Source organism: Heteronotia binoei, chromosome 13 (assembly GCF_032191835.1).
Source record: "Heteronotia binoei isolate CCM8104 ecotype False Entrance Well chromosome 13, APGP_CSIRO_Hbin_v1, whole genome shotgun sequence".
Taxonomy (NCBI): Eukaryota; Metazoa; Chordata; class Lepidosauria; order Squamata; family Gekkonidae; genus Heteronotia; species Heteronotia binoei.
The window spans coordinates 12,899,412-12,922,427 of NC_083235.1; the positions used below are offsets into that span (position 1 = coordinate 12,899,412).

At 51.0% G+C, this 23,016-nt stretch overlaps 1 protein-coding gene across 1 annotated transcript in view; it reads left to right on the forward strand.

The window, feature by feature from the left end:
* The window catches only part of FGD1 (FYVE, RhoGEF and PH domain containing 1), a 104,300-nt gene that overhangs the window by 65,161 nt on the left and 16,123 nt on the right, over positions 1-23,016 (forward strand). The window contains exons 2-9 of the mRNA XM_060253116.1: positions 35-208; positions 3,426-3,600; positions 9,003-9,456; positions 14,363-14,452; positions 15,353-15,501; positions 17,457-17,613; positions 21,028-21,166; positions 22,893-22,951. Coding sequence (XP_060109099.1) covers positions 35-208; positions 3,426-3,600; positions 9,003-9,456; positions 14,363-14,452; positions 15,353-15,501; positions 17,457-17,613; positions 21,028-21,166; positions 22,893-22,951 — 1,397 coding nt within the window. The remainder of the gene's footprint in view (positions 1-34; positions 209-3,425; positions 3,601-9,002; positions 9,457-14,362; positions 14,453-15,352; positions 15,502-17,456; positions 17,614-21,027; positions 21,167-22,892; positions 22,952-23,016) is intronic.

Here is a 23,016-nt window from a genome sequence, read left to right on the forward strand (position 1 = left end):
CGATCTCTCCTTTCCCAACCTGTCTTCCTTCCAGGTCCTGCTCAGCCCCCCCGGCTCCTGGTCAAAAGCCTCTCACTAGAGCCCGCTCCTGAGCCCTGCCCTCCAGAAGTCCCCCAGCGGCTCATCTCAGACCCAGGCCCTGACTGCAACGAAGGGGAAGCAACTAAGTTCCGGCCACCGAAACGACCCCCAGGACCAAAACCACAAGGTATGAGTTGGTTTTCGTGTGTCTGTTAGGACTGGCTGCTTGGAGGCTTTTTATGGAATATGGCAGGAATAATGGCCTGTGAGCATTATTTATATATCTAATTTTTTTAAAAAGTGAAAATTATTAAAAATGTTGGGAGGTATGTCAATGGAACACCCAGCATCATAGGTAGTTGAGTCTTTGTACAGAAAAGGTGAGCTTTGAGGAGGCGGTAGTAAGAAGCGAAAGCAGAGGCCTCACATGGGCATTCTAGGACAGGAGTGTGAAACTCATTTGTTATGAGGGCTGGATCTGACATAAATGAGACCTTGTCAGGCCAGGCCATGTAAGATTAGCTTTTAAGATTAGGTAGCAGAGATATAAACTTTATAAAGGACACAAAAACAATTAAAGATTTAAAAAAAAAACTTAAAACATTAGCACTCATTGGTCTTAAAGGGGCTTTCATTGTATTTCTCCTATGGGATCCAGGGAACTGGGTAAAGGAAGCGCTACCAAAGGGGTAAAGGGGACCTCGAGGGGGAGGAAGAGAGGCTTGCCTCAGTAGCTCTGCTGTGCGATTGAGAAAGTGTGGCAAAGCAACCTCTGTCCCCCCCTCCTCCCCAAGGGAGGACCCTCAGCCAATGGAGAACATAGAGGTTTTGCTTTGTAGCGCCTGTGCGATTGAGCAAGTCTGGCAAAGCAAGCTGTGATGCAGAAGGAAGCAAGAGAGAAGGAGAAGGAAGCAGATGACAGCCAGTTGCGTGACAGGAGCCTTCTGGGGGCCTGATTTGGCCCCCCGGACTGTATGTTTGACACCCCTGTTTTAGGTGGTAATCCCAAGTGTCAGGGGCAGGAAGAGGGTAGGAACAGAGTAACTAAAGGGGGCAAGAGGCCTTCTGGCAGTTCAGGGTGATGGATAGGATTGTCAGCTTCAGGTTGGGAAATGCCTGGAGATTTGGGGGGTGGAGCCTGATGAGGGTGGAGTTTGGAGAGGGGAGGGGTTTCAGCAGGCTATAATGTCACAGAGTTCACCTTCCAAAGTGACCATTTTCTCTAGGGGAATTTACCTCTGTCGCCTGGAATTCAGTTGTAATCCCAGGAGATCTCCTAGAAGTTGGGAAGCCTACCTGTGAGTGACATCATTGCACTGGTGACGTTGCACACTGGCCGCTCTAGGCATTTCCAGGAAAACTCTATGGTATAATAAGTACCATAGAGTTTTCCCCGCCAAAAATGCTAGAGCATCCGGGAAAACCATAGAGTTTCCCCAGAACCGCCTAGAGTGTCCAGCGCATGACATCGCTGGTGCGATGACGTCACTCGCAGGGGGCTGGTGGGGGACTTGGCAACTCTTCTACAGGTGGAACTGAACATCATGGGCAGGGATGTTTTGAGATATTACAACGGAGAAATGGGAAGGGGAGGCAAGATCATGAAGGACTTTAAAAATAAGAACAGGGAGTTGTGCTGGACTTAGCATAGGGGAAAAGCCAGTCTAGGAATGTAAGGAAGAGACTCACATGGTCTAAAAAACGAGAGAAAAGTATGAAAGCAGAGCATTGGCTTCGGTAGAGCATCCAGTTTCCGCTCCCAAAAAAACGCATCGGGCTTGTCCATTGGTTCATTTCTCTACAACCTTTCTGCTTAATTAGAGCCGCCAAAGTGGCTAACAAATGAAAATGGTATGATAAAGCCAATTCAAAAACAGAGCCTTAAAAACACATACATAAGACGCAGGAAATTAAAACATAAGGCAGGAGGGAGGGAACACTTGAGGAAACTCTGGACAAAACAAAATAAAGTCTTCACTCGCTTGTGGAAGTCGGTAGCAGAAGGGGACGGAGGGGATTTGGCTCAGTGGCAGAGCCTCTGCTTGGCATGTAGAAGGTCCCAGGTTCAATCCCCGGCATCTCCGGTTTAACAGGACCAGGCAGGAGGTGATAAGAAAGACCTTGACCTGAGACTTGGCCAGGGCTTTTTTTGTAGCAGGAACTCCTTCGCATATTAGGCCACACACCTCTGATGTAGCCAACCTTCCTGGAGCTTACGGTAGCCCCTATATTAAGAGCCCTGTAAGCTCTCGGAGGATTGGCTACCTCAGGGGTGCGTGGCCTAATATGCGAAGGAGTTTCTGCTACAAAAAAAGCCGTGGACTTGGCTCAGCGGTAGAGCCTCTGCTTGGCATGTAGAAGGTCCCAGGTTCAATCCCTGGAATCCCCAGTTTAAAAGGACCAGGCAGGAGATGAGGTGAAAGCAAGGCCGGCCGTAGGCTGTCTGGGACCCTAGGCAAGGCTAACTTCTGGCCTCCCCCCCCCCACTGATTACAACACCGAGTCACATGAGGGGGTGCCCAATTTTGCGTCCCCAGAAGGCCAGCACCTAGTTTGCCCTGGTTGAAAGACCTTTGCCTGACACCCTGGAGAGCCGCTGCCGGTCTGGGTAGACAAGACTGACTTCGATGGACCAAGGGTCTGATTCAGGAGAAGGCAGCTTCATGCGTGCTCATGTGAATATTCCTAGGGAGGGAATCCCATAACCAAGAAGGCCTTCTCTTGGGTTTATGCAGGCCTTGAATTCAGCAGCAGCTCACTGGAGCATAGCTGCTGAATCTTTCTGACGGCCCCTTGTCTTCCCCACCTACTTTGTCCATTGACAATCCCTGGATTAGGAGAGCGGGCAGCCAGCCAGCCAGCCAGCCAGCCACCAGGGGCTTTGCCATGCCCGCAGCAGCCCTCATTAACCCCTGGAGAAGCCCACGCCACCCTTTCTTCACTTCTGATGTGATTTTGGATGCCGGGTGACTTGCTGGCTTTTGGACTGTGGAGGGGGGCAGCCAAGGAGAGCCCCAGGTGACTGAGGCCTGCTTGGGCTGGCTGGATCTCTAGCCAGCCCAAGCAGGCTTCGCTTGCCTGGGGCTCTCCTGTCTTGCATTGGGTTGTTTTTGACAGGTGGGGGGGAGGCATATGCTAATGAGCTCCACCACCTATTTTTCCACAAAACGACCCCTGGGTTTAAGATGTTACCTGAGACACAGTAGCATGCCTCCTTCCACGCTGCTGAGCAAACTGTGAAGCCTTCCACCAACTGAAGAGGTTTTCCCTCCAATGACTGGAGAAAATTCTTCCGGAACTAAGGTAGAGGACTCCAAGTGCTGGTTGGTAGAAGGGAGTTCCTACATGTTTCATTCTGTGCGTGTCTGATATAGCCCCAGACCATTTGTCCTTTGCCTTTACAGTCCCTCCCAAGCCAGCCCATCTGCAGAGCATCCAACCACCACGGCTCCCTGAATCCATCCCTCCGCCCCCGTCACGACCGCTCCCGGCTGACCCCCGCCTGACCCGCAGCCCCCAGCCCAAGGATGGAGCGGGGCCGTTATCTGCTGTGTCTTCCCTCATCGAGAAGTTTGAGAGGTGAGCGTTCTCTACCTCCAAGAAGAAGATAGATCCAAGCGGGCGGCCGTGTTGGTCTGAAGCAGTAGAACAAAATAGGAGTCAAGTTTTACCTTTAAGACCAACAAAGTTTTCTTTCAGAATGTAAGAAGGAGAGTCGTTTTTTATGCCCTGCTTTTCTCTACCGTGAGGAGTCTCGGAGCGGCTTACAAATCTTCTTCCTTTCCTCTCTCTGTGACAGGCACCTTGTGAGGCAGGTGGGGCTGAGAGAGTTCCAAGAGAATTGTGACTGGCCTAAGGTTTGATATACTGGTTAAGCGCGCGGACTCTTACCTGGGAGAACTGAGTTTGATTCCCCACTGCTCCACATGCATCTTGGGTCAACCACAAGTTCTCTCAGAGCTGTTCTCTCAAGAAGAGTTCTCAAAAGAGCTCTCTCAGCCCCACCTACCTCACAGGGTGTCTGTTGTGCGGAGCGTATCATTCGAACTCTCTGTCTGGGGCAGTGATGCTCTGTATTCTGGGTACTTGGGGGGGGCACAGTGGGAGGGCTTCTAGTGTCCTGGCCCCACTGGTGGACCTCCTGATGGGGAGGGATGGTGGCTCAGTGGTAGAGCATCTGCTCGGTAAGCAGAAGGTCCCAGGTTCAATCCCCGGCATCTCCCAACTAAAAGGGTCCAGGCAAATAGATGTGAAAAACCTCAGCTTGAGACCCTGGAGAGCCGCTGCCAGTCTGAGTAGACAATACTGACTTTGATGGACCGAGGGTCTGATTCAGTATAAGGCAGCTTCATATGATCATATGTTTTTTTGGCCACTGTGTGACATAGAGTGTTGGACTGGATGGGCCATTGGCCTGATCCAACATGGCTTCTCTTATGTTCTTATGGGAGAGGAAGAAAAAGGAGATTGTAAGCTGCTCTGAGACTCCTTCAGGTGGGGAAGAACAGAGTTTAAATCCAATCTCTTCTCTTCTTCTTCTTCAACAGTGGGGCCGCCAGCCTCATGGTGGGATGTGGGGGATTCCACGGAATTATAGCTCATCTCCGGACTACAGAGATCAGTTCTCTGGAGAAAATGGATGCATTGGAGGGTGGACGCTAGGGCATCGTGCCCCAGTGAGGTCCCTGCCTTCATCAAACTCCATCCCCAAATATCTAGGAGTTTCCCAGCTGGGATATGGCAGCCCTACCCCCACCCCCATGCATCCAATAGGGTTCTGTGCATGGATGTGCTTTCACAGATGAGCCTTGTGAATACTTTTCCTACCACTTCGTAAAAACATGGACAGATCTGAGCATGGCACCTATGCACCGAAGGGTATACATGTGGAGGGAGAAGGCGTCTCAGCGTGAAGCTCGCTCCTGTGACCCTCCGTAACTAAAGCCTTCCCCCTCTGAGGGCCAGTTTGGTGTAGTGGTTAACCGTGTGGACTCTTATCTGGGAGAACTGGGTTTGATTCCCCACTCCTCCACCTGCTGGAATGGCCTTGGGTCAGCCATAGCACTGGCAGAGGTGGTCCTTGAAAGGGCAGCTGCTGGGAGAGCTCTCTCAGCCCCACCCACCTCACAGGGTTTGATTCCCCACTCCTCCACTTGCAGCTGCTGGAATGGCCTTGGGTCAGCCATAGCTTTGGCAGAGGTTGTCCTTGAAAGGGCAGCTGCTGGGAGAGCTCTCTCAGCCCCACCCACCTCACAGGGTTTGATTCCCCACTCCTCCACTTGCAGCTGCTGGAATGGCCTTGGGTCAGCCATAGCTCTGGCAGAGGTTGTCCTTGAAAGGGCAGCTGCTGGGAGAGCTCTCTCAGCCCCACCCACCTCACAGGGTTTGATTCCCCACTCCTCCACTTGCAGCTGCTGGAATGGCCTTGGGTCAGCCATAGCTCTGGCAGAAGTTGTCCTTGAAAGGGCAGCTGCTGTGAGAGCTCTCTCAGCCCCACCCACCTCACAGGGTTTGATTCCCCACTCCTCCACTTGCACCTGCTGGAATGGCCTTGGGTCAGCCATAGCTCTGGCAGAGATTGTCCTTGAAAGGGCAGCTGCTGGGAGAGCTCTCTCAGCCCCACCCACCTCACAGGGTTTGATTCCCCACTCCTCCACTTGTAGCTGCTGGAATGGCCTTGGGTCAGCCATAGCTTTGGCAGAGGTTGTCCTTGAAAGGGTAGCTGCTGTGAGAGCTCTCTCAGCCCCACCCACCTCACAGGGTTTGATTCCCCACTCCTTCACTTGCACCTGCTGGAATGGCCTTGGGTCAGCCATAGCTCTGGCAGAGGTTGTCCTTGAAAGGGCAGCTGCTGTGAGAGCTCTCTCAGCCCCACCCACGTCACAGGGTTTGATTCCCCTCTCCTCCACTTGCACCTGCTGGAATGGCCTTGGGTCAGCCATAGCTCTGGCAGAGATTGTCCTTGAAAGGGCAGCCGCTGGGAGAGCTCTCTCAGCCCCACCCACGTCACAGGGTTTGATTCCCCACTCCTCCACCTGCACCTGCTGGAATGGCCTTGGGTCAGCCATAGCTCTGGCAGAGGTTGTCCTTGAAAGGGCAGCTGCTGGGAGAGCTCTCTCAGCCCCACCCACCTCACAGGGTTTGATTTCCCACTCCTCCACTTGCACCTGCTGGAATGGCCTTGGGTCAGCCATAGCTCTGGCAGAGGTTGTCCTTGAAAGAGCAGCTGCTGGGAGAGCTCTCTCAGCCCCACCCACCTTACAGGGTGTCTGTTGTGGGGGAGGAAGATAAAGGAGATTGTGAGCCACTCTGAGATTCGGAGTGAAGGGCGGGATATAAATCCACTATCTTCTCTGCGGAAGGGTTGCATATGTGTCAGATCACTGCATCTTTGATTTTTAGGCAGCTAGCAGAGGATGACGGCGCCTTACCCAATAACATTCTTGGGCTTCTAGCTAGCCTCTGAGTCAGACAGCAGAATGCCGGCTTCGTCGGTTTGTCTGATCCGGCGTGTCAGTTCTTAATGTTCTATTTTTAGACTTGGCGGTTAGTTCTGTTGCGGCTGGTTTCCCTAGACTGTGCATTTCTCATTGCAAGCTGTGGGGCAGAACTGTTGGGTCTGGCCGCTTTGCTTCCTGATCCGATACCAGCTTTCTAATTCCCTGACAGATTGAGCTGGGCAGGCAACAGCAAACCTTGAGGTTTGGCAGCTTCGTCGCTCCTGATGGGGCCCTCCACTGTAAGCCCCCGACCATGTGCCTCCCCAGACATCTGTCTGCATGCCCTTCCCTGCATGAGAGCCAGTCTGGTGTAGTGGTGAAGTGTGCGGACTCTTATCTTGGAGAACTGGGTTTGATTCCCCACTCCTCCACTTGCACCTGCTGGAATGGCCTTGGGTCAGCGGTAGCTCTGGCAGAGGTTGTCCTTGAAAGGGCAGCTGCTGTGAGAGTCCTCTCAGCCCCACCCACCTCACAGGGTGTCTGTTGTGGGGGAGGAAGATAAAGGAGATTGTGAGCCGCTCTGAGACTCTTGAGTGGAGGGCGGAATATAAATCCAATGTCGTCGTCGTCTTCTTCTTCTTCTTCTTCTTCTTCTTCTTCTTCTTCTTCTTCTTCTTCTTCTTCTTCTTCTTCTTCTTCTTCTTCTTCTCCTTCTCCTTCTCCTTCTCCTTCTCCTTCTCCTTCTCCTTCTCCTTCTCCTTCTCCTTCTCCTTCTCCTTCTCCTTCTCCTTCTCCTCCTCCTCCTTCTCCTTCTCCTTCTCCTCCTCCTCCTCCTCCTCCTCCTCCTCCTCCTCCTCCTCCTCCTCCTCCTTCTTCTTCTTCTTCTTCTTCTTCTTCTTCTTCTTCTTCTTCTTCTTCTTCTTCTTCTTCTTCTTCTTCTTCTTCTTCTTCTTCTTCTTCTTCTTCTTCTTCTTCCTCCCCAGGCCTTTTTTGTAGCAGGAACTCCTTTGCGTATTAGGCCACACGCCCCTGATGTAGCCAATCCTCCAAAAGCTTACAGCGCTCTTAGTACAGGGCCTACTGTCAGCTCCAGGAGGATTGGCTACATCAGGGTGTGTGTTGCCTAATATGCAAAAGAGTTCCTGCTACAAGAAAAGCTCTGGTTAAAGAGGTTATGGCTCTTTAGCTTGTAGAAACAATGCTTGAGCGGTGACATAGGATACTGGCTTACAAAATTATGCCTGGGATAGAGAAGGCAGAGAAGTACTTTTCTCGCTTTCTCACAATACAAGAACTCGTGGGCACTCTATGAAATGAATAAGCAGGAGGCTTAGAACAGATAAAAGGAAGTTCTTCTTCACCCAAAGAGTCATTAACACGTGAAATTCACTGCTGCAGGAAGTGGTGGAGGCTACAGGCACAGAAAGCTTCAAGAGGGAATTGGATGAACATATGGAGCAGGCGTCCATCAAGGGTTCTTAGCCACAAAGTATAGAGAGACCATTAGGTCTGGGGCAGTGATGCTCTGTATTCTTAGTGCTTGGGGAGCAACAGTGGAAGGGCTTCTGGAGTTCTGGTCCCATTGGTGGACCTCCCAATGGTGCTTCGGTTTTGGCTACTGTGTGAACAGAGTGTTGGATTGGATGGGCCTGATCCAACATGGCTTCTCTTATGTTCTTATGTCTGGAGCAGTGATGCTCTGTATTCTTAGTGTTTGGGGGGCAACAGTGGGAGGCTTCTGGAGTTCTGGCTTTGTTAGTAGACCTCCTGATGGCCCCTGGGTTTTGGCCACTGTGTGACACAGAGAGTTGGACTGGAAGGGCCATTGGCCTGGTCCAACATGGCTTCTCTTGTGTTGCTATGTACTCCCGGTGGCCATGGCAACAGCACTCCCGACTGCTTGCAATGCCACTGGAGTCAGGGAAAGGGCGTGCAGGTGGTGGAGGCGACAGGGAGGCCTTACAAATTGGAGAAGGTGGGAGGCAAAAAGGTGGGAAAGGTAGAAAGGCCTGGGGGGTGCAGTATGGTGAGCGGCAGGGCTTTTTTTGTAGCAGGAACTCCTTTGCATATTAGGCCGCACACACCTGATGTAGCCAATCCTCCTGGAGCTTATAGTAGGCCCTGTAAGCTCCTGGAGGACTGGTTACATCATGAGGTGTGTGGCCTAATATGCAAAGGAGTTCCTGCTACAAAAAAGCCCTGGTTTTGGCCACTATGTGACACAGTGTTGGACTGGAAGGGCCATTGTCCTGATCCAACATGGCTTCTCTTGTGTTGTTATGTATTACCGGTGGCCATGGCAACAACGCTCCTAGCTGCTTGCACTGGCTCCTGCAGTCAGGGAAAATGTGTGCAGGTGGTGGAGATGACGGGATTGAAGAAGGTGGGAGGCACAAAGGTGGAAAGGGTATAAAGGCTTGGGGGGTGCATTATGGTGAGAAGATATGGGCCTGTGAGCACTGTCTTCGCGGGGCATCTCAAACCGACTCAGCCTGAGTGTATCCTAACCTGTGTATGTTTTGCTCCCCTCATTTCTTCCAGGGAACCCATAATCCTGACCGTGGAGCAGCCCCCTTCCCCGTGCCCCAGCCTCGACCTCCCGACCCCCGAGGCGGGTTCCATGGAGCCCCCCCTGGATCGCCCGGCTTCGCTGGAATCAGCGGATTTGGCTCACAAGCTCTTGGACCTCCTGGCTCTGGAGGGGGGGCAGGAGGCCGGGGGGAGCGCGGCCTGCCTGCCCTCTCACGATGGCGGGAAGCTGGCCAACAGGGACAGCGGGATTGACAGCATCAGCTCACCGTCCAACAGCGAGGAGATCTGCTTTGGGGGTGACGAGGGCCCAGGAGAGGGAGCAGGGGCAGCCCCTCCCCCGGCCGCCATTAAGCGCCGCTCCACGCGCGACTCCGAGGGGGACAGTGACATGGACGACGGCAGCGGGGACGAGGCAGAGCTTCTACCAGAGCTCCCGCAGGCCGAAAAGCCAGAGTCTGAGGAGGTGAGAGGACCGAGTGTTGGCCCATCCAAGCAGCGGGCTGACCTGGTCCCTGAGCTCCTTCATTTGTCATTAGGTGGCCTTGGCCTTGGGCTGGGCACTCTTTCTCAGATGAATTTACCTCACAGAAAGACAAAAAAAAGGACATTAAAACCTAAGATGAGCCCTGCATCAGACCAGTGGTCCATCTCTGGCACATGGGTTCTGTCTCAGTGGCAGAGCCTCTGCTTGGCATGCAGAAGGTCCCAGGTTCAATCCCCGGCATCTCCAGTTAAAAGGACCAGGCAGGAGGTGATGAGGAAGACCTTGACCTGAGACCCTGGCTCAGTGGCAGAGCCTCTGTTTGGCAGGCAGAAGGTCCCAGGTTAAATCCCCGGCATCTCCAGCTAAAAGGACCAGGCAGGAGGTGATGAGGAAGACCTTGACCTGAGACCCTGGCTCAGTGGCAGAGCCTCTGCTTGGCAGGCAGAAGGTCCCAGGTTCAATCCCCAGCATCTCCACTTAAAAGGACCAGGCAGGAGGTGATAAGAAAGGCCTTGACCCGAGACCCTGGCTCAGTGGCAGAGCCTCTGCTTGGCATGCAGAAGGTCCCAGGTTCAATCCCCGGCATCTCCAGCTAAAAGGACCAGGCAGGAGGTGATGAGGAAGACCTTGATCTGAGACCCTGGCTCAGTGGCAGAGCCTCTGCTTGGCAGGCAGAAGGTCCCAGGTTCAATCCCCAGCATCTTTTAACTGAAGGACCAGGCAGGAGATGATGGGAAAGATCCTGGCGAGCCAGTGTTAGTCTGAGTAAGCAATTCTGATCTCGATGGACTGAGGGTCTGATTCAGTACCAGGCAGCTTAATGTGTTTGTGTAGTCCAGTATCCTATCTCACACAGTGGCCAAACAGTTACACTGGAGAGCTGACAACAGGGTGTCGGTCAGGGGTGGCCAAACTTGTTTAACAGAAGAGCCACATAGAATAAATGTCAGATGTTTGAGAGCTGCAAGGCAGGAAGGAAGCAAGGAAGGAGGGAGGGAAGGAAGGAAGGAGGGAGGAAGGAAGGAAGGAAGGAAGGAAGGAAGGAAGGAAGGAAGGAAGGAAGGAAGGAAGGAAGGAAGGAAGGAAGGAAGGAGGGAAGAAAGGAGGGAAGGAAGGAGGGAGGGAAGGAGGGAGGGAAGGAAGGAAGGAGGGAAGGTAGGAAGGAGGGAAGGAAGGAAGCTTGAGAGTCATGGAGTAAAAGGACAGGTCCTCTTGTGGATCAAAAACTGGCTGAGTAATAGGAAGCAGAGAGTGAGTATAAATGGGCAGTCTTCGCAGTGGAGGACGGTAAGCAGTGGGGTGCCGCAGGGCTCGGTACTGGGTCCCATCCTCTTTAACTTGTTCATAAATGATTTAGAGTTGGGAGTGAGCAGTGAAGTGGCCAAATTTGCGGATGACACTAAATTGTTCAGGGTGGTGAGAACCAGAGAGGGTTGTGAGGAACTCCAAAGGGATCTGTTGAGGCTGGGTGAGTGGGCGTCAACGTGGCAGATGCGGTTCAATGTGGCCAAGTGCAAAGTAATGCACATTGGGGCCAAGAATCCCAGCTACAAATACAAGTTGATGGGGTGTGAACTGGCAGAGACAGACCAAGAGAGAGATCTTGGGGTCATGGTAGATAATTCACTGAAAATGTCAAGACAGTGTGCGTTTGCAATAAAAAAGGCCAACGCCATGCTGGGAATTATTAGGAAGGGAATTGAAAACAAATCAGCCAGTATCATAATGCCTCTGTATAAATCGATGGTGCGGTCTCATTTGGAGTACTGTGTGCAGTTCTGGTCGCCGCACCTCAAAAAGGATATTATAGCATTGGAGAAAGTTCAGAAAAGGGCAACTAAAATGATTAAAGGGCTGGAACACCTTCCCTATGAAGAAAGGTTGAAACGCTTAGGGCTCTTTAGCTTGGAGAAACGTCGACTGAGGGGTGACATGATAGAAGTTTACAAGATAATGCATGGGATGGAGAAAGTAGAGAAAGAAGTACTTTTCTCCCTTTCTCACAATACAAGAACTCGTGGGCATTCGATGAAATTGCTGAGCAGACAGGTTAAAACGGATAAAAGGAAGTACTTCTTCACCCAAAGGGTGATTAACATGTGGAATTCACTGCCACAGGAGGTGGTGGCGTCCACAAGCATAGCCACCTTCAAGAAGGGGTTAGATAAAAATATGGAGCAGAGGTCCATCAGTGGCTATTAACCACAGTGTGTGTGTGTGTGTGTGTGTATATATATATATATATATATATATATATATATATATATATATATATATATATTTGGCCACTGTGTGACACAGAATGTTGGACTAGATGGGCCATTGGCCTGATCTAACATGGCTTCTCTTATGTTCTTATGTTCTTAAGGAGGGAGGGAAGGAAGGAAGGAGGGAGGGAAGGCAGGAAGGAGGGAAGGAAGGAAGGAAGGCAAATAGATGGGGGAGGGGGAAGTAGGGAGAGATGAAAAGAAAGCAACAACTTTAAATGCATTTTCCAAGCTGACAGCTGGTTTGGCTTTGATGTGATTTAAAGACAGAAATGCCTTCTCCAAGTCAGCCAGTGGGGCGTTGGGGGCTTCAGGAAAGGAAAGGAAAGATCCCCTGTGCAAGCACCAGTCTTTTCCGACTCTGGGGTGACTTTGCATCACAACATTGCATGGCAGACTTTTTATGGGGGGGTTTGCCATTGCCTTCCCCAGTCATCTACTCTTTCCCCCCAGCAAGCTGGGTCCTCATTTGACCGACCTCGGGAGGATGGAAGGCTGAGTCAACCTCGAGCCGGCTACCTGAAAATCCAGCTTCTGCCGGGGATCGAACTCAGGTCATGAGCAGAGCTTAGGATTTCAGGACTGCAGCTTTAACACTCTGCACCACAGGGGCTTCAAGGGGTGCACAATATTTGTGAAAGAGCCACACGCGGCTCCCGAGCCACAGTTTGGCCACCTGTGGTATAGAGGCTGAGGCCTTCTCCTGATGTTGCCTCCTGGCTCTGGGTTTCAAAGCTTGACTGCCTCTGACTGTGTAGTTTCTGTTTAGCCACCACAGCTAGTAGCCACTGATGGACTCCCTTTTAAAGCCAAGAGAAAGAGGGGGAGAGAAATGTGTACAATGTTCTGGTCTTATTGGAAGGGCAGGATTGAAAAACTGAGAGGGAGTTGGGTAGAGATGTCTTGGCATCTTTAAAGTAAGTATGAGATAAAAAATATAAGAGAGAGACAGAAAAAGGCAACTGAGATTATTTGGGGGCTGGGTTGGATTAGCTATTTTATTATTTATTTATTTTAGTATATTTCTATTCTGCCCATTCTCCGTAGGGCTCAGGGCGGAGTACAACATACGATAAAACAATAAAACAATAAAAACGTTCTATAAACAGACAACTCAACAGCACTCAGATGACCATGTCATCACATATGGCCCAGCCTAGCCGTCTCACATCATGATAATGTTTGTTGTAAGCCGCCCTGAGCCACTCGTGGGAAGGGCGGGATATAAATCCCGGAATAAATAAATAAATAAAATAAGATATCTCATAGGGATGGCAGTTTTTATTCCATTTCTTAGCACAGATGACAGCGCTGGCCGGGGAGGCCAACCTGACCGAGAATAGACGCCCGCAGCCTCAGCTAAAAGCCTGGCGGAACAGCTCCGTTTTACAGGCCCTACGGAAGGCTAATAAGCCTTCCGGATCTCAATAGGTTGGGGCCAAGACTGAAAAAGCCCTGGCCCTAGTTGAGGTGAGGCGAGCGTCTTTTGGGCCGGGGACGGCCAACGGATGTTGGGAGGCTGAACGTAACAACCTCCAGGGCATATATGATTGTATCATCTACCTGGTCCTATTTAATGGCAAGGTGGTTAAAACCCTTTCAGCGCACGTTGGTGGAAGAAGCATAGATTTTTCATCCACCACCTGTGATAACTTGATCAGAGGATGATGTAGAATGTTGACTGTGAAACATTTCCAGGGCTTTTTTTTTTGTAGCAGGAACTCCTTTGCATATTAGTCCATACCCCTTGATATAGCCAATCCTCCGAGAGCTTACGGGGCTCTTTGTACAGATGACCCCCAGGTGAAAGGGTGGAGCCAGTACTGCGCACACTGTGCTTCACCTAAAAAATTCCTCTGCGCAGGCCTGAAGGGCATACAGGACCAACCCTAAATCAGACTTTTCCCTGCAGCCGCTGTGGCCGGACCTGCCTGTCCCACATTGGTCTTGTCAGCCACCAGCGAGCCTGCAGCAAACGTGGGCTATTGCACCCTTCTTAAATCTTCGTTCGCGAAGCCAAGCCGAGAGAGAGAGAGAGAGAGAGAGAAATGTAAGCTCTTCGAGGACTGGCTACATCAGAGCAATGAACATTGAAATTGCTGAGCAGTCAGGTTAGAATGGATAAAAGGAAGTCCTTCTTCACCCAGAGGGTGATTAACATGTGGAATTCACTGCCACAGGACGTGGTGGCGGCTACAAGCATAGCCAGCTTCAAGAGGGGTTTGGATAAAAATATGGAGCAGAGGTCCGTCAGCCACTGTCCGTCAGCTAATAGCCACTGCCACAGCGTATTGTTGGAACTCTCTGTCTGGGGCAGGTGATGCTCTGTATTCTTGGTGTTTGGGGGGTGGGGCAAAGTGGAAGGGCTTCTAGCCTCACTTGTGAACCTCCTTTTTTTGGCCACTTTGTGACACAGAGTGCTGGACTGGATGGGCCTTTGGCCTGATCCAACATGGCTTCTCTTATGTTCTTAGGGGTGTAGGTGGGATAGAGACCCACTGGAGAAGGGGACTGATCCCATATCTTTTTACAGGCCATCCTGAAATGGAGTGTGAAGTCTGATACATCTCTCCTTTAGGTGTTTTTTCTAAAATCGACTCCTTTTCTTCCATTGATAGATGACAGTTCCACAGAAGGTTTTTCGAATCGCCAACGAACTTCTCCAAACTGAAAAGGCCTACGTGTCCCGTCTGTATCTGCTGGACCAGGTAAAAACGGATGCTGGGGAGAGCCCCAAAATGGCTGTTTTGTGGGCTCTGCTTCATAGAAGCCTTGAGGCAAAGTCAGCATCTCTTCTCCAAACCATGTCCTACCTGCATCAACCAGGCATCCGTCAGCAGGTGCTGTTATCTGTCCTGGAACCTATGTACCCTTGCCCTGCTACGTCTTATCCTTGTGATATGTCCTACAACAGGAGTCTGAATCTATGGACACCTTTGGAATTCTGACACAGGGAGATGGGCGCAACTGCAAAATGGCTGCTGCAGGAGGTGGAGCCAACCGCAAAATGCCAGAGAGGGGGTTATATGCCAGGGAGAGAGAGCCAGTTTGGTGTAGTGGTTAAGTGTGCAGACTCTTATCTGGGAGAACTGAGTTTGATTCCCCACTCCTCCACTTACAGCTGCTGGAATGGCCTTGGGTCAGCCATAGCTCTCGCAGGAGTTGTCCTTGAAAGGGCGGCTTCTGTCAGAGCTCTCTCAGCCCCACCCATCTCACAGGGTGTCTGTTGTGGGGGGGAGAAGATAAAGGAGATTGTAAGCCGCTCTGAGTCTCTGATTCAGAGAGAAGGGTGGGGTATAAATCTGCAATTCTTCTTCTAGATTGGGAGGAAGGGAGAGGTGGAAAGAAAACAACTTTAAATGCATTCTCCAAGCCACCAGCTAGAAAAATGATTGAAAGAGAGAAATGCCTTCTCCAAACCAGCCAATGGGGCAGGGAGGGCTTCGAGAGCCATTCAGTATGTGTAAAAGAGCCACAGTTTAGCCACCCCTGGCCTAGACTGTGTGGAGGGGAGGTGGGCCACTGGTTATTGCCTTTGGAAGAGATTATCCTCATCTCCGAGGCCAGGCTGCCTTCCCCTGTTGCTGATCCCCCTTCCTGTCTGCCAGGTCTTCTGTGCCCGTCTGCTGGAGGAAGCACGCACCCGGAACTCCTTCCCAGCTGAAGTGGTGATGGGCATTTTTGCCAACATCTGCTCCATCTACTGCTTCCACCAGCAGTTCCTGCTCCCGGAACTGGAGAAGCGTATGGAGGAATGGTGAGGAAATAGATTGGCACAGTTCTAGTTGAATGTGTGTGTGTGAGGGTTCTTTCAAAGTGAAGCATGGCACCAAAATGTGGTCTGGACAAATCTCGTTGCATTTGGAGCGGCACGCTGCCATGTGCTGTATTTTGCAAACAAAACTGATTTGCATTAGATGTGGGCAGGGGTGGCATTCTAGCAGGAGCTCCTTTGCATATTAGGCCACATCAACCCCTGACGTAGCCAGTCCTCCAAGAGCTTACACGGCTTTTTTTTGTAAGCTCTTGGAGGATTGGTTACATCAGGGGTTGGTGCGGCCTAATATGCAAAGGAGCTCCTGCTAGAATTTCTGCCGGCACTGGGGAGCTACAGTTCATTGAGGGAACCATGAATGCCAACATGTACTGTGACATACTGAAGCACAGCATGATCCCCTCCCTTCGGAGACTGGGACGCAGGGCAGCATTCCAACATGATAACGACCCCAAACATACCTCCAAAACGACCACTGCCTTGCCAAAGAAGCTGAGGGTAAAGGTGATGGACTGGCCAAGCATGTCTCCGGACCTAAACCCTATTGAGCATCTGTGGGGCATCCTGAAACGGAAGGTGGAGGCGCGCAAGGTCTCTAACATCCACCAGCTACGTGATGTCGTCATGGAGGAGTGGAGGACTCCAGTGGCAACCTGTGAAGCTCTGGTGAACTCTACGCCCAAGAGGGTTAAGGCAGTGCTGGAAAATAATGGTGGCCACACAAAATATTGACACTTTGGGCCCCATTTGGACATTATCACTTAGGGGTGTACTCACTTTTGTTGCCAGCAGTTTAGACATTAATGGCTGTGCGTTGCGTGATTTTGAGCGGACAGCACATTTACACTGTTATACAAACTGTAGACTCACTCCTTTACATTGTAGCCGAGTGTCATTTCTTCAGTGTTCACATGAAAAGATATAGTTAAATATTTACAAAATGTGAGGGGGTGTACTCACTTCTGTGACATACTGTATATATATATATATATATATTTCAAATATATTAAAGCATGGGGTGTGCATTCAAGGTAGCAGCAGCGCACGGGTTCAGGTGTGGGCATTAACCCCTTCCACACACGCTGGTTCCAAAGTTGCTCACTGCTGCCACCTTCTGTCTGTCCGTTCTGCTTTTTGCCATCCCATCTATGCAGAAGAACATAAGAGAAGCCATGTTGGATCAGGCCAGTGGCCCCTCCAGTCCAACACTCTGTGTCACATAAGAACATAAGAGAAGCCATGTTGGATCAGGCCAGTGGCCCCTCCAGTCCCACACTCTGTGTCACATAAGAACATAAGAGAAGCCATGTTGGGTCAGGCCAGTGGCCCATCCAGTCCCACACTCTGTGTCACAGAAGAACATAAGAGAAGCCATGTTGGGTCAGGCCAGTGGCCCATCCAGTCCCACACTCTGTGTCACATAAGAACATAAGAGAAGCTATGATGGATCAGGCCAGTGGCCCATCCAGTCCCACACTCTGTGTCACATAAGAACATAAGAGAAGCCATGTTGGGTCAGGCCAGTGGCCCATCCAGTCCCACACTCTGTGTCACATAAGAACATAAGAGAAGCCATGTTGGGTCAGGCCAGTGGCCCATCCAGTCCCACACTCTGTGTCACATAAGAACATAAGAGAAGCCATGTTGGGTCAGGCCAGTGGCCCATCCAGTCCCACACTCTGTGTCACATAAGAACATAAGAGAAGCCATGTTGGGTCAGGCCAGTGGCCCCTCCAGTCCCACACTCTGTGTCACACAGTGGCCAAAAAAAACCCCAGGCACCATCAGGAGGTCCGTTGGTGGGGTCAGACAGTACAGACGTAAAGGCGATAGGCTCAAACGGCAGCTTCGTAGCTTATCACGAACACAGCCCGGTGCTTCAGGGCTTTCTGTTTTGAATCCTCTCTTCCTGACCAGTTTTTCCTTCTGCCTCGCAGGGACCAGCACCCTCGCATTGGGGATATCCTGCAGAAACTGGCTCCTTTCCTCAAGATGTACGGCGAATACGTCAAGAACTTTGACCGCGCCATGGAGCTGGTGAACACCTGGATGGAACGCTCAGCACAGTTCAAGGGCATCATCCACGAAGTGCAGGTAAGCCAGCTCGTCATAGCCCAGAGCAGGGGTGGCCAAACTTGCTTAATAGAAGAGCCACATAGAATAATAATAATAAGAAGATAGTGGATTTATATCCCGCCCTCCACTCTGAAGAGTCTCAGAGCGGCTCACAGTCTCCTTTCCCTTCCTCCCCCACAACAGACACCCTTCCTCCCCCACAACCTGACACCCTGTGAGGTAGATGAAGATATTGGATTTATATCCCGCCCTCCACTCCGAAGAGTCTCAGAGCGGCTCACAATCTCCTTTACCTTCCTTCCCCACAACAGACACCCTTCCTCCCCCACAACAGACACCCTGTGAGGTAGATGGAGATATTGGATTTATATCCCGCCCTCCACTCCGAAGAGTCTCAGAGCGGCTCACAGTCTCCTTTCCCTTCCTCCCCCACAACAGACACCCTTCCTCCCCCACAACAGATACCCTGTGAGGTAGATGGAGATATTGGATTTATATCCCGGCCTCCACTCCGAAGAGTCTCAGGGCGGCTCACAATCTCCTTTACCTTCCTCCCCCACAACAGACACCCTGTGAGGTGGGTGGGGCTGGAGAGGACTCTCACAGCAGCTGCCCTTTCAAGGACAACCTCTGCCAGAGCTATGGCTGACCCAAGGCCATGCCAGCAGGTGCAAGAGGAGGAGTGGGGAATCAAACCCGGTTCTCCCAGATAAGAGTCCACACACTTAATCACTACACCAAACTAGCTCTCCACACCAGACATTTGAGAGCTGCAAGACATGAATATTAGATATTTGAGAGAAGGAAGGGAGGGGTGGGAAGAAAGCAACTTTAACTTTAAATGCATTCTTCAAGCTGCCGGCTAGCTTGGCTTGGAGATATTATTTAAAGAGAAATTATTTAAAGCTGGCCAACGGGGCAGTGGGGGCTTCAAGAGCCACACGATATGTGTGAAAGAGCTACACATGGCTCTGAAGCCACAGTTTGGTTACTCCTGGCCCAGAGCCTCTCAAACACTCCCCCCAGTTTAAAAGACAAACCGTGGGGGCTTCCTGTAGGAAATAGACCAGGCAGTTGGCAGAGCCTCGGGGTACACAGGGGGTGGGACAGATTAATGGAAAAGGAAGAGGAGTAGGCGATTAGGGATATAGCACAAGCATACTTTGTATTTGGGGCGGGGGGGGGCGTTTCTCCTGTGGGCTCACAGTGCCTAGAAACTGTAATGTATTGACAATTCAGTTCGGTTTCCTTTATTGGCATTAAAAAAGAGGTAAAAGAAAAAATATATAAAAACACATCTGCAAAAAAGTAAAGGTAGTCACATATGCATACCAATAGATAAAACATGCCAGCAGGAGTCAACATAAAAGGACGTTCTAAAAGGGACTAAAATCCATACAAGAACAAGTCAGAATCTGTCAAATACAAGTTTAAGTTACAATGCATTACTGCGTAGGATGCATTGAGTTGAATTGTGTGCATTCACCTGAAGAAGAAGATCTATGGCAGGGGTGGCCAACGGTAGCTCTCCAGATGTTTTTTTTTTGCCTATAACTCCCATCAGCCCCAGCCAGCATGGCCAATGGCTGGGGCTGATGGGAATTGTAGGCAAAAAACATCTCGAGAGCTACCGTTGGCCACCCCTGATCTATGGAATCGCATCCAGGCCTGGCACTGCCATTAGGCAAACTAGGTGATTGCCAGGGGTGTTGGTCTTCTGGGGGTGAAAAATTGGGTGACTCGGTGATGTTATCGGTGCAACGGGGGCGGGGGGGGGAGCTCCAGAAGTTAGCCATGCCTAGGGCGCTAAACAGTCTTGGGCTGGCCCTGAGCATGTCCCTTCCCCAGATAACCTTTGCCTTCATTTATTTTCTCCATTACCCCCGAAATGTTGGCTTTACAGTGATAGAAAAGTGTGTTCAAATTGAAGCCGACGTATGGCGATCCCATAGGGCAGGGGTGGTCAACGGTAGCTCTCCAGATGGTTTTGCCTACAACTCCCATCAGCCCCAGCCTTCATGGCCATGCTGGCTGGGGCTGATGGGATTTGTAGGCAAAAAACATCTGGAGAGCTACCGTTGGCCACCCCTACCATAGGGTTTTCAAGACAAGAAGCATTAAGAGATGGATTGCCTCAGGGCTTTTTTTTGTAGCAGCAACTCCTACATATTTGGCCACGCCTCCCTGATGTAGCCAATCCTCCAAGAGCTTACAGTAGGCCCTGGAAAAGGAGCTCTGTAAGATCTCGAAGGATTGGCTACAAAAGAGGGGTGTGGCCTGTTATGCAAAGGAGTTCCTGCTACAAAAAAAGCGCCCCAACATCCGACAATTATAATCCGTCTCTTTTATATGAAACTCTTAATGCTCTTTTATTGATATTTATGAACAACACAAGTCCATGAAGTTAGAATGAAGACTAATATCCAGATGAAACCCTGGGTTTCCATATACCCACCCCAGTACTAACCAGGGCCAGCTGTGCTTAGCTTCTGAGATCTGGGCCATCCAGGGCAGCATAAAACAAAACCTGGTGGGGCTGGAAGGTGCCCTCAAGCTGCAGTTATGGCAACCATGGAGGGGTTTCAAGGCAAGGCGTGTTCTGAAGTCATTTGCCATTGCCCATTTCTGCCTAGCGACGCTGGACTTCTTTGGTGGTCTCCCATCCAAGCACTAACCGGGGCTGACCCTGCTTAGCTTCTGAAGTAGGAGAAGACTGAGCTAGTCTGGACCCTCCAGGTCAGGGCAGAGATGAACAGAGGTGGTGTTTGCCTGCCTCTGCATAGCGACCCTGAACTTCCTTGGTGGTCTCTCATCCAAGCACTAACCAGGGCTGACCCTTGCTTAGCTTCTGAGGTCTGATGAGATCAGGCTGGCTTGGGCCATCCAGATCAGGGCAGAGACAATCAGAGGTAGTTTCCCACTGCCTGCCTCTGCGTAGCAACCCTGGACTTCTTTGAGGGCTTTCCAACAAAGCAATAACCAGGGCTGACCCTTGCTTAGCTTCTGAGGTCAGATGAGATCAGGCTGGCTTGGGCCGTCCAGGTCAGGGCAGAGGCAACCAGAGGTGGTTTCCCACTGCCTGCCTCTGCGTAGCAAACCTGGACTTCTTTGGAGGCCTCCCAACCAAGCAATAACCAGGGCTGACCCTGCTCAGCTTCTGAGGTCTGATGAGATCAGGCTGGCCTGGGCCGTTCAGGTCAGGGAGTTTTATACAGTTGTCTTTATACAGGTGAAAAAACAAGACTGGTTTGAAGGGGGTCAGAATGGTCCATTGGTGGCCAAATTACAATCTAAACAGAACGAGTGTTGAGGTTCCTGCTTGAAGGAGGCTCGATCTCTGCTCTTCTTAGTTCGCTGGGTGAGGGGCAGACGCTTCGGCGTTCAAAGGGCAATCAGGGCAGACAGCTCTCTTCAGGCCCTTGTGTGTTGCAGCGAGAAGAGATCTGTGGGAACCTGACTCTGCAACATCACATGCTGGAGCCGGTCCAGCGGATCCCCCGCTACGAGCTGCTGCTGAAGGACTATCTCCTCAAACTGCCCCAGGACTCGGCCGATTGCAAAGATGCCCAGAGTGAGTGCAACCCTGGTGTGGGGGAGGAGCGGATGGGGGGCAGTAATGCTCTGTATTCTTGGTGCTTGGGGGGGGGGGCAAGGGTGGGAGGGCTTCTGGAGTTCTGGCCCCACTGGTGGACCTCCTGATGGCCCCTGGGTTTTGGCCATTACATGACAGAGCGTTGGACTGGATGGGCCATTGGCCTGATCCAACATGGCTTCTCTTATGTTCTTATGTCTGGGGCAGTGAGGCTCTGTATTCTTGGTGCTTCGAAGGGGCAGTGAGGCTTCTGGAGTTCTGGTCCCACTGGTGGTCCTCCTAATGGCCCCTGGGTTTTGGCCACTGCGTGACAGAGTGTTGGGCTGGATGGGCCACTGGCTGATCCAACATGGCTTCTATCACATTATGTTTGGGGCAGTAATGCTCTGACTTCTTGATCCTGGGGGGCAATATCAGTGGGAGGGCTTCTGGACTTCTGGCCCCACTGGTGGACCTCCAGATGGTCCCTGGGATTTGGCCGCTGTGTGACAGAGTTTTGGACTGGATGGGCCATTGGCCTGATCCAACATGGCTTCTCTTATGTTCTTAAGACCCATCATTTATGGGCTCTGTAAGTGAAGGTGAAAGGGGGAACTGCAACGTGTTGGTGCCAAACTGCATCCTGAATTGGATTTTTCTAAATCCTGCAGAACTTTTCTCCCTTTCTCACAATACAAGAACTCGTGGGCATTCGATGAAATTGCTGAGCAGACAGGTTAAAACGGATAAAAGGAAGTACTTCTTCACCCAAAGGGTGATTAACATGTGGAATTCACTGCCACAGGAGGTGGCGGCGGCCACAAGTATAGCCACCTTCAAGAGGGGTTTAGATAAAAATATGGAGCACAGGTCCATCAGTGGCTATTAGCCACAGTGTGTGTGTATATATAAAATTTTTTGCCACTGTGTGACACAGAGTGTTGGACTGGATGGGCCGTTGGCCTGATCCAACATGGCTTCTCTTATGTTCTTATGTTCTTACCTTTAGGTAGTGACAGTTGGAGAATGAAACTCAGAAATGCGTGAGGGATGGCTAGACCTTGTCATCATGGAGACCACTCCCGTGGCTGTTTAACTTCCCTTTTGGATCGGCAGCTAGGGGGTCTCTAACCAAGTCTTCCTCCCAAACCAATGGCTAGGTGATTAAGAATGCTGTTCTGACCACAGTTACACCCTTCTGAAACCATGGATTTCAGTGGCTTTAGAAAGGTGTAACTCTGCTTTGGGCAGTTTCAGGGGTTGCTGTGTTGGTCTGCAGTAGAAGATCTGGATTTGAGTCCAGTGGCACCTTAGAGCAGGGCTGTTTTTTTTGTAGAACTTCAAGGAGGCCCTGTACTAAGAGTCCTGTAAGCTCGAGGTGGATTGGCTGCATCAGGGGTGTGTGGCCTAATATGCAAAGGAGTTCCTGCTACAAAAAGGGTCCGGGATACAAGTCGGAACGGGGTCCCTACACACTTGTATCCGTTACGGGGAGCTTTGACTCCCGAAAGCTCATACTCTCCCATCTTGTTAGTCTTAAAGGTGTTACTGAACTCAAATCTATTTAGGATGGCGCTGCAGATGATGCCATTTTGAGGGCCCTGACTTGCATGATTTGATTCCTGCTGATGTTTGTGTCTAGCGTTTCAGCTTCTAGCTCGGCAAGCGAGCATGGCAGAGTCAGGCCTGTCGAGTTAATGTTGCTTTCTCTCCTCCCCGTGCTCAGAATCCCTCGAACTCATCGCCACGGCAGCCGAGCACTCGAACGCCGCCATCCGGAAAATGGTAAGAGTTGAAGGGAGGAATCCTCGATGGGCTCTTTTTCCAGCAGGAGCTCCTCTGCATTTTAG